This window comes from Homalodisca vitripennis, chromosome 2 (assembly GCF_021130785.1).
Source record: "Homalodisca vitripennis isolate AUS2020 chromosome 2, UT_GWSS_2.1, whole genome shotgun sequence".
NCBI lineage: Eukaryota > Metazoa > Arthropoda > Insecta > Hemiptera > Cicadellidae > Homalodisca > Homalodisca vitripennis.
In genome coordinates, this window is record NC_060208.1 from 97,178,162 (window position 1) to 97,190,342 (window position 12,181).

Genomic DNA, 12,181 nt, shown 5'->3' on the forward strand with positions numbered 1-12,181 from the left:
AAGAACAATTTTGTCAAAACAGACAAAGCAACCACAAGAATAACGTTCCAAGAGTTGGCTGATTTTTTTATTGAGAATGATCTTCAAGCCAGTGCACCAGATGTTTGGCAGCTACTAGAAATATCACTTTCGTGGCCTATCACAACAGCAAGCGCAGAAAGATCGTTTTCTACACTACGAAGGCTAAAGACATTTCTTCGAAGCACCATGACAGAAGACCGCTTAAGTGGGCTTGCCCTGATGAGTGATGTCTATTGAGCAAGAATTGACGTCTGAATACATGAAAGATAAAAAACTAGATCTGTTAGTTGACAGATTTTCAAATCTAGCCGATAGGAGGCTAATGCTTCATTAGAAGTAACGAAAATTGGTTCGTTGAAAACCATTACTGTAGTTCTGTTCACCTTAAAACTTTGTCTTGTACACAAATTTGTTTTTGTGTTATAAATGTCCTTGCAGTTATGTCTAGAATAGAATAAACTTGTATAATTTGAAATTGAGTCTTTTTACAATCCATCAATATAGTAAAAATTGATTAAAACCAATGTTTAACAAAAATACACATATACTTTACTTTAGTTCTTAAGTGGTAGTTTTCAAAAAAGTTTCCACGGGACCACCCCCCCCCCCGGAGACCCCGTGCCCCCCCAAATTATTAGGTCACGCTACGCCTATGTTAATGATGACCAACAATATTAAATTTAAGCACAACATAGACAATCCACATACTTCAAAAAAGGTAAGCAATAGCACAATTACCAAACAAACCTTTTTGGAACTAATCAATAACAACTACGAACAACATTTGCACTTCTACACTGATGGATCAAAATCCACATTGGGGACAGGTGCAGCTTACTATGTCCCAGAGCTGGACATCACAGGTAAGTTTTCATTAGAAAATCAGGTTTCCAGTTACTCAGCTGAACTACTTGCTATTTTAAAAGCAACACAGACCTTTAACTCAATAGAACAACAAGATATAGTAATATTTACTGATTCACAAGCAGCTATACAAGCACTCGATAAAGTTTATAACAGCTATAAAGGAGAAGGCATTCCAGTAAGTATTATCTATGAAGTTATTAAAAGTGGTAAAAATGTAACATTCCAATGGATCCCGGGACACTCAGGTATTTATTGTAATGAATATGTAGATAGCCTAGCCAAAGACTCAATAACAAACGGCAACAAGATAACAAATAATTACATTCCACCAGATGATTTCCAAGCCTACCAACGGAGAAAGTCTGCAGCAGAAAATGAACAGGAGTACCAACTATCACAAAAAGCGCAATGGTATAAGCAAATTCAGACAACGACTATACATAATCGATGGTATAGTATTGCAGACTTCAACAGAAGAGAAATGGTAAATATAATTAGATTAAGGTTTGGACATGCTAAGGTAAACGCTAGATTATATAATATTAAAAAATATTTCACACCATTGTGTCTAAGCTGCACTCAAGCTCAACGAGAAACACTAGACCATGTAATTTTACAATGCCCAGCCTACGAATATGCAAGAGATCGGTGCTTTAAGGTAATTAAAAATTTAACATCAATATCTAATATTAACTTAACGTATTTAATGAAATTAGAAGACACAAAAGTATATAAAGAAATAAATAACTTTCTCAGGACCATAAACAAATACATTTAATAACAAAACACAATACATATATGTATCCTGGTTTTGGCCTTTATATCCGTGGTCCATATTTCGGATTAGGAATGCCTGAAGGACCCCTGGCGGGAAGACTCCACAAATCCTGAATATCCATCTATAGAATCCCATAATAATCCCGCTATTTATTTACAAACACAAACAGTATAGGTACACAAAACATATATGTCCAATACATTAAACCATAAACTTATAATAATAACTAATTCTTCCCATTTAAATTACCACAGAGGTTTAACTACACAGTGAACCACGAGGCTGCATGGGATTATACCCGAGCCTTTATTATAAACAGACTAAAAAAAAAAAAAACTTCGAATCTTTGAGTGACTATTTTTTTGAGGTTAGACAATAGACACTAAGTGATGTTTATCTGTTGTGATTAGTGATAAGCATCAGCACCAATGTTTTTTTTAACCTTTTCAGACATCTTATGTTAGTGTTATAGAGAAACATTTATAAATAACAGATAATTTAATACAGTGTTGGTACCTTTTCTGTGCGTAGTTATACAAGAACTTACAGCTTCATTCTAGGTTATCTCCTTTCAAATCAAATGGCTGAAACAAAATCGTCTACAAAAGATACCCAAGAAGCTTACACGGAAGAAACAAGTGAATGTGAAGTTAACAATGAAAAACCACCTGACAGCATTGACAACAAACCTAAAAGTGACAAAAGTAAGATTACTTTAAGCTATTTTGAACTATTTTTCGGAAAATACCTTGCTAGCTATAGCTGTTCAAATTAAATTGCCTACATTTGTTTAGTAAAACTTTTGCAAAAGCCTTTCTTGACAGACTTTAAATCTATTTACCTAGTGCCAATATTTGACTGTTCACTTCGTATGTATTGCGGAAAAATGTCATAATTAATTGGACATTGATTGAATATTGTTCATTAATTTTTTCCTAACAGTAAAAAATCTGATGTATGGATGGCTGCAGTATGATAAACGGCCACCACGACGGTTGAATCAACTATCAATTATAAATATCGAAATTATCAAATATAAGAACATATGACTTATAGAGATATTCATAACTAGTAATGGCCAGCTGTTTTTATTTTACAGAATAACAATAGGTATTGTTTTAAGTTAAGTTAATCTGAAAACAAAGTAAAAATCATTTAGATTACTAGTACCAAAGTTAAGGTTAACCTTAACTGGCACTCACGTGAGTTGAGTTTCAATTTGGTTACTATCTCGAGGTATGTTTTTCTTTTTCACCAAAAGCATGAGGTGGTACCAGAGGCACCACTGAAGGACATATTGATGGCCAGGGGCATTTCCGATCGGTACTTTCCCTACACCCCATTAGTGCAGGCTTCAGTGGTGGTTTCACCCCACACTTCAGGCGTAAAAATAAAAACATCCCTTAGATAAACTGAAGGTCAGAGTAGTATGTCTGTCAAGGGGCCAGCTCGTAAAGGTTAACCTTTACTTTTATTATTCATAAAACGTACATATTTATTTATCTAGGCTACCTGTATCTCGGTATAACAAAAATACAAAACGGCTCCAGCAAGATCTAATATACACAATATACACGTACAAAATTTGCCATATTGAATTTTTAAGAAAAAACTAAAAGTTCAAACTGTCTACGTGCAAATCTAAAATTACAAACTCATTGGTAGATTATTAAAGAATGTCTCAGCACATAAAACTGGACAAATAATGTATCATTTTTTAGTATGTATCATTTATACTTTCCTGTAGTGTATGTGTCTTACTGGAGCTGTTTTATATTTTTTAGGAAAAAGTCAAATTTGGACCATCTACGTTTAAATCCTCAATTCTTTGTTATGGATCAGGTCTGCCACTGATAATAGCCATATATGATTTTGTAACTATTATCGTTTGTGTTTGTTCCAGCCGTTTGCAGTTGGTACTAACTGTATAAACATTAAATTTATATTTAGTTACGTAATGTGCTAACTTTAGATTGTTTTACTTAGCGAATAGACTACATTTGTAAATTTATAGGTTAGGTTTCAATGACTGTCATGAGAACTGGCTGTGAAGAATGGTGGGAGATGTGAGGGGAAATGTGACAGAACTCGACTACAGTATAATAAGCGGTAACCAATACAATCGGATGAAGATTATCAATTTTAGATATTGATGCTATGACAATTGACCTATAGATATTCCATATGACCATAAGTAATCATTGCCAACTTTCTATATTTAGACGAGTGATGTCATTACCAGCTGTCGTTGGTGACATCATTATCAGCTGTTGTTATTTCGTTTTTGTAGAAGGCTAGTGACAACGACAAGAACAAATGGCGATGAATATGCAAATATTGGCTCAAATTGTTTTTTTACTGTTTGTAGCAAGGAAATAAAAACTAGAATTGAAGGTGGATATCAAATAGTGTTTCGCTACAAGAAAAGTCAGAACAAAGACATCATTTGCAAAAAACGCAGTTTAGAAGACTTTTTTTAAACATTAAAAATTTTGTATTATTGGATGTACCGAAAATTATGTACGATTTTAGTTGAAATCAAATAAAGTATGACATTTTAGTTCATGAATTTAGTTTTACCGGCATCAGTACCTGTGAAAATATCATTTCAGATTGGCTAAAGGAATTGTAAGTACTGTGCTGCTCAAACAGATTTGAAATAAAGTGTAGTTATTCTATATAATCTGAAACAAATGTACATTTCTTTTAGATATAAAAGTTAAACACAATTCAGCTTGTCATCATCTTTCAAAATGTATTTAAAGTAAAAATGTGTTTGGAAATAAATTCAAAATTAAAATCATGTGTTTTCTTATTGACTAATGGCGGACAAAACAGTGACGTAGGTGTTCAATGTTTCACAAGCAGTCACGTTTATCCTTGAAAATACACAAGGTAAAAAACCATTTTGAGCCAATATTTGCACATTCATTATGAATATCTATAGGTCATTGTCGTATTCGATAGCATCAATATTTAGTAAATGCTATTACTTTGTTGTAATTAATTATACACTATATTTTAATTTTTAAATTATATTAATATTTATTAAGTAATATCTAAGATTGAAAACTAGCCAAACCATATTGTTCTTACAAATATCTATTACATTATTTGGTCAGAAAGTTGGCTTTCAATCCTTTGGATTGTCATAAATATCGATGATTCAATATCATTCAATAATCATCATCTGATAGTGTTGGTGGCCTCGTATTATACTGCAGCTAAGAACTCCATTGGCATTTTCACACTGGTTCTAGTTTTAGGATGATCATTATATTATTACTTTGAAAGATTTAAAATGGCGAACTATTCTGTAATTTGAAATACCTATTACGTAATTTGGTTTTGACATTTTGATTGCAATAATGTTAATCATGAATACCGAGAGATTGATACTAATGATTAACAATGATGCGATAATTTTTAGACATTTTCAATATGGTTAATTTAGTTATTATATTTTAAAACTTCACCATGAAAAGTTTGATCTGACTTGATTCAATCACAACTGTATAATAAAATTTAGCAAATAGCAAAATATAATTGACTAGTCAAAACTAGTCCCTAGACATTATAAAAATGCCGCTAGCTGTGTTTGCTAGGTTAGACTTCTTCAGAAAAATTTGACTGTAAAGGAAAATTTTTTTGAAAATCTACTAAAATACACTGCTAAAATTCAAGCTCAAATCACGTTAGCGCTCGTAAAGGATAACTTAAACATTTTAAAGACTTTCAGGCAATCCAATGGAGATCCATGACATGGCTTTTATAAATTACAAATGTCGAGAGATGCTTGTGTTAAGGCGAGTTGGTCAAAAATTTTGTTGGAGTGGTGTAAGCGTGTACTTAAAGGTGATGTTTCTACCTCTGCTGAGAGGACAAAAGTACCCTGTAAGCACAATATTTTTATTAAGTTAAAGTCATATTTTTTTATATCCATAACAGGGGAAGTAGTGGCACTGTCAAACAGATCTCCAGCCATCTTCATAAGAAAGTGCATTGGCACAAAAAAGATCCAAGATTTTATGATTTTATAAAAAAAAGAAAAAAATTTAGATATATAAAATGTATTTTATTACAACAAATTAATATAATGGGGTCTATTTTTATGTTTTTAGTTGATATCCTGTTGAAAGCTACTCCAAACACTCCCATAATGAAGAAGAAGAAGTGGTCGGTGGACCCTGACAAGAAGATTGGAAGTGTAATAGACTTTATCAGGAAGTACCTTAAACTGGACCCTTCAGAACATTTGGTTAGTTACTACCACCTTTAAAACTTGCCTTGTAGGTAATGTGTTTATTGTGGAGAGCAAACAATTTGTATAAGTAACTATAATTTTATGGATTTTGCTGGGTCTTTTCAACACTTAATGGTGTATGTCCATTAAAATCTCATAATCCATGTACAACTAAAATGTTAAAAAGAAAAATATTCACAATGGGTATATTGAAATATTTATGGTATTTTATACAAATTTTAATGTTTACTAATTGTAGTTGCATAATTTAATATTGATTTTTACCAAAGAATCAGATTATTATGATCAGATGTTTCTTAATAAATCAGTGTGCATGTAAAACAAAAGTATTGTTACATTTAAGGTTTTATAGTATTGTGATAGGCGACAGTACATATTTTATTCAAGTGAGTGACTATGTCACCCAATGTTTTAAGACATTATGAGTAATATTAACATAGAAGAAAAGTGAAGAAAGTAAGAGAGAGAAAGAACAGTAAGAATGCCAGTACCCGCAATTACTGGTCCCTTTCAAATCATCCAAAATGCACACTTGGGATAGTGTGCTCTCCTAGCTCTTGTGGTCTTCTTTTAGTGATTCTCCATAGCAACCAAGACATGAGACCTGGACTTATTAAGAACTGTGTTCTCTGAGACAACCAGGTTGTGTGCCAAGTTATCATATACAATGAACAGACAAAAGTTTTTTATCAATTCTTGTTCTAGGAAATTGATTACCATTAGCTAGTTATAACTTTTTTGTTCACTTGGGACAAGAAGCTGAGGAATCAGCTCAGGAAACCCCTTATTGTATTGTAGTCTTAAAAAGACCTTTGTGCTTGCTTCTGGAGTGATAAGATTCTCAGGATGGGTGATTGGGGCGCCTCTTGTTTTGAGGTCCTATAAGGAAGGAGAGCGGGCTGTATTTCAGTCTTTTCAGGGGAGCCCAGCTCCATTTCTACCTCCTTAAGTTAAAGTAGTAGGGGAAGATACTCCCTCATGTTTAAGGTAACAGCCTTTAAAACTAATTCAGCTCAACTCAGTCCAACAGTCAACTTCTGTAGTAGATTAGACGTCTTATCCACCCTTTATCCTAATATCTTGATATTTGCCGTTAGTGATGAGCTGCTCTTGGACATCTATGGGATTGTCCAGATGAAAGTGATACATCGGTTTTTGCTGTACCCAGTACAAATACAATTGGAAGGTACCCTCCTGGGGTGGCTACCACTTTACACACAAACACAGGACAGATTTCTGATCAGGAGGAAGCGCAGCAAATATTAAAGACTGGAAAGCGATCCCCCAGTGAACCATTGTTTACTTTTCAATTTTGGTGTAGACTAAATGTAGAGTTTCACACCAAAATGCAACTCTCAAAGTTAACCCATTCAAAATTTATTGTGTACAGTAATGACCACTCACAAAGACAACAATTCGGTTTTGTAGTGAACTCGTGAAAAGAACACTCCTATTGGCTCGTTTTTAATATATAAATAGGTTTAAAGGCACAACTCTTGATTTTACAATCAATTAATGTATTCTGATTGTTTTGTAAACTTCTTTAAACAAGTAGACACTAACCGAGTTCATTTGAGTCTGCAAAATCATGCTAATAAATAAATACTAACTATATTATTCAGTGATAAACATTTATTTGCAGGTGGCAGTAGGTATTTCCTCTGTTTTACTGGCACTATCCTGGGAATATCCATTTCATTGTTCCATTATTATTTATACCTAGCGATGACATGAATAATCTTCAGATATAATTAGGCAAATGTTAGAAAGTGATCAGACAAAATCTTTTATAGGCGATGAAGTCAAGGTATGATAGTGACAATAGTTCAAGGAAAATTAAGAACAGTTCCTTTCACTATTTAGAACTTGTTAATTCGTGTGAATTTTGAGTTTAGCGCAGCGTCTGTAATCTGACGCTGTCACAGACTTGACTCCTGGAATCTGGAGTCTTGTTCGTCTGAGGAGATCCAGAAAAGGTCAGTGATGAAGAATCTCAGAACAAACTCTTGCACTGTTTCGACATCAGAGACACCTAGACAACAAATTATAATGTAATCTAGGTGAAGAGTTATTCCCATCGTCTCATCAGATGCTCCCATTGTTTGATCTCTTCCTTAGGTGAATAACTAACGTAGCACATAACTACAATCTAGGTTAAAAAAAAGCAAATCATACCAGAGCATTGTGAGACGCAGAAGTCAGGAATCATAACAACAATGTTGTGGCAACTCTGCTAACTCTATAATGTGCACTTAATATAAGTCTGCACTCGCTGATTAATCATGTAGAACTGACCAGAGGCCACAGTAAATGGCGATCATCATGGCAGAAACAAGATGGTGACAAAAAGGAGGGAATGAGAGTGGTTCTTTTTTTATTTTTACTCTTTGTTCATTCTAGATTAACTTCTTAAAACTGTCTAGAAGTTTCCTTGTTAGGTAATTTTTCAGTATTGGTAACCAAAGTGGCCTAATTTTGACTGGTTTAATCTAAGAAGCCTCAATTAATTTCCTTAAAAAAAATTCATATGATGGTCTTTGAACCAACAATTATGTGCAATTTTCGACTTTTCTATTAGTCCTTTCTTGTGTTATCTTTATGATCTTTTATTCTTATGTTTAATTGTTCTTTTGTCTCACCTAGGTATTTCCTATTTCAACTACATTTTATACCATAAACACAGTCTTTGGAATTCTGTGTGCCATATTTTGGTTTGGTTTTTTGGTTTTACAAGACTTTGTCTAAGAATATTGTGTGTTTTAAACACAGTTCTAATGTTGACTTTCTACTACTCTTGTAATTTCCTCCAATAATTATGGAACATAAGTGTGACATAAATGCAAATTTAACTCTCTTCTGATTTACTGATTAAGGAATGGTTCTTCTGGTTACTTTGCACTTGTTTATTACTGATTGAGGGTATCTATTGTATCTAAAATCTCTGATATATTTTCCTGTGTATGTTTTCTTATGATAAACTGTACCAGTCTTAATTCACACACACACCCAAAAAAGAAATCTTGTTTTGGAGTTCCACTTCCGTTGTAAGGTGGATGGAAGGAGAAATATTATTAATTGTGATTCAAAAACTCATTCAATTTAGTGTCTCCATGAGGAAAAACAACATGTATCATCCACTTACATCCACCAAATCTTTGATTTAAACTAAGCTAAGGCTAACACTTTTTGCTAAAATTATTTCATAAATGTATTGGCAAAAATAGGAGACAGTCTAAAGTCCTTCTGGACATTTAACACCATTGGTATTAAGTGCATGTTTTAGAGTCAGTGCAGTTGATACAGCATGTTTGTTGTGATTCCTGACTTATCCGTGGCAACCGCTCTGGTATGATTTGTTTATTTTACATTGTAGTTGTATGTTAAGTTAGTTATTCACCTAAGGAAGACATCAGAAGAGCTTATTTGATAGAAAATATTGTCTCGTCATTGTACACGATCACTTAGGGTTGGATTTGGTGTGTCAGAGCATGATGAGTTTGGACCTGAAATCTTGGCTGCTTCAGGGGAATTACGTCTAAGACTATTCTGAGATAGCCACATGAACCACATGAACTAGATAAATTGAAATAACCACTAGTGGTATAGAGGCAGTTCTGTGTTGGGTAATGTGACCACGTCTTTCACTTTTGGGATGGATTAGACATAGATGGTAGGAGCTATACCATCTATAATTCCTTCCTAGAATTCTTTTGTTATTTTATTTTGGCCCTTTTTTCACTTTTGTTTCTGTTTATGGTGCTGGAATTGTAAAGTAAATTAAAAGCTATATTATGTTATATGTTAGTTCCTTAATGGTTTCTGTCGTAATATTACAAAATTTGGCCACTGACATAATATTTTGTTTCAATGCATTTGCTGTTTTATTCTCTTATTTGTCATTATATTACACAAGAAGTTGTTCCACAACTAGTGATTGCTATTCACATAGTTTTGGTATTTCTCACTAGACTTCAGCACATCCTAGTTTTCCTCTGTGAACTCTTAAATCTATCATTATTTAGACAGGAACCAGTTTAGCCATTGTATAAATGGACTTATTTGTTTTGTATGGTTATATTGAAACTTTTTAGTGTGCAATGGATCTATCAGACACTCAAGTCAACTCACTATTGATACAGGTTTGTGATGATGAATCTGATTTTTAAACTGTGAGATAATAGTGGTTGCAATGTACCAGCTAATGAATATTTTTTGAGTTATTTTTACAAAAATATAATTTAAGAAACTACTGAATAAACAAAGATGTTTTGTTTGTTACGTTTTCCAGTTATTTGTAAAATAAGTGCAGTAGTACAAAAAGCATCAATTTTACTTTTACCCTTTGAAATTCTATGCTGATGTAATTGCAAACATTAAATTTTATTGGGTTGTGAACGTATAAAAATTAAAAATTTACTGACTAATAATTAGTCATAAAACTAAATATTTTTTAAAGTTTAATAATATTATTAACAGACTTTTTTGTCGAAAAATAGGTTTATAAAAGATAATTAATGATTTTATTGCATAAAAAACTTAATAAAATAAGAAAAACTGTTTCTAAAAAAAATATAATTTTGGATATTTATTATAAATTGTTGAGGAGGTAAATTATGCTAGTCCACAATTTGTTAGTCAAGCAGTGTTTTGGTTTCTAGGAAACTTTACTTCTTGCAGTTGGCAGTATTTGGGTTTGCACAGAGCTGAGTACTGTATCAAGCATACTTTTAACTGTTGTCTAAATGTGTAAGTTGTTTCTGACACAAAGTAGTGATTATTAATTGCATTTTGAATCTGTTCAAGGTTCTCATTCATGTAACTATAAGTTTTTTTGAGGTATTAAACAAAGCACCACATTTCATAATTTGTCACAATATTTTTAAGAAGCTATCATATCAGCCGTGTCAATCATGTCTCAGATAACGTTTAATTTTACTTCTTTTTCCAGAAAATACATGTTCTAAACCATGCACAAAAATAAATCTTATTTATTTGATAGTCAGTGTGCACTGTTCTCTCAAATATAGTCAACAATCATCAAATATAGTCGACAATCATCTGTGAAGGCCATCCTCATTGTGTTTCTGACCATCACGAAAGCACTTGCTTTCCTCATTGTCTGAAGTGTCTCATGTAGAGACTATGACTTCAATGTTGGCATACTTCTCTATGATATGCATTTCAAAATTAACCAATATACCTATGAAAATTGTCAGATACAATCTACAACTTTCCAGGAATCATCAGTGATGGAAAAGATGCTAAATGACTCATTATTATCTCCTGCAGTGACACTAACAACTGCAACTGCAGGAAGAGAAATGTCATTCCAGTGAACCAGTGTTTGAATATCAATAATAATATAAAGAATTTTGTGAACTAACCTTGTAAATGAAGGAAAAGTAGTATTTAGTTATTGGACCAATACACATTCTCTGCATGACTATTAAGATTGCATTTAACATTAAAGATTAAATTTTGTGTAATTTAAATTGTTTGTTTTAGTTTCTATATGTGAATCAAGCATTTGCTCCTTCACCAGACCAGATTGTGCACAACCTCTATGACTGTTTTGGAACTGATGGAAAACTGGTCCTTTACTATGGCTTGGGTCAAGCTTGGGGCTAATCTTACCTTGTAACAGTGAAACTTTCTTTTACTATTGTAAAGCGTTGTTATAAATAATAACAGTGATTTAATCTGTAGACAAATTTTAATGTTGACATATTTTAAGTCTCTATAAGCTTGTGTACATATTGCTGTAAATGTTTTGTAAATAAATGTATGTTTTTTACCTTAGCCAGTGTTATTTTACTAAAATTGTCTTTTTCATATTTGGAATTCTGGATTACTTCTGATTTGTGATTATGTGGTATGTAATAATTTAAAATGGTCAACCAGTTCTCAACACTCTGTATGCTTTTTTTCTTTTAAAAGAAAAAACATCAAATGAGCCGGTGCTCAATTCTTTATTGTTATGTACGATTTTTTCCTGTCAGTAATATACATACAACTAAGTTGATAAGAAACTTGTCCCTAACTTAAGCAAAGATAACATTTTTTGTACCTACCCCATCGTTGATATATTATAATCTTTAATAATAATAATAATAATAATAATTCTTTATTGATGCTACAAAACAGATATAAATCCAATAACATTGCAGCATTTAATACAAATAATTTTACAATATTATATTATTAAAGCTCGTACATATAAATTATTTTTAGCAATATTAATAAATAAAGCA

At 32.4% G+C, this 12,181-nt stretch overlaps 1 protein-coding gene across 2 annotated transcripts; it reads left to right on the top strand.

Moving 5' to 3' along the window:
- The first annotated feature begins 2,010 nt into the window (after positions 1-2,010).
- Positions 2,011-11,729, top strand: LOC124354383 (autophagy protein 12-like). Of its 2 annotated transcripts, XM_046804793.1 has the most exons (4): positions 2,250-2,370; positions 3,681-3,775; positions 5,788-5,924; positions 11,436-11,729. In XM_046804793.1, exons 2-4 carry the CDS (start codon positions 3,721-3,723, stop codon positions 11,556-11,558), a joined length of 315 nt encoding a protein of 104 aa, XP_046660749.1. In that variant the 5' UTR covers positions 2,250-2,370; positions 3,681-3,720; the 3' UTR covers positions 11,559-11,729. The 2 variants fall into 2 exon arrangements, with proteins under 2 accessions (XP_046660748.1, XP_046660749.1); XM_046804792.1 differs by lacking the exon at positions 3,681-3,775 and having other exon boundaries at positions 2,011-2,370.
- The last annotated feature ends 452 nt before the right edge of the window (positions 11,730-12,181 follow it).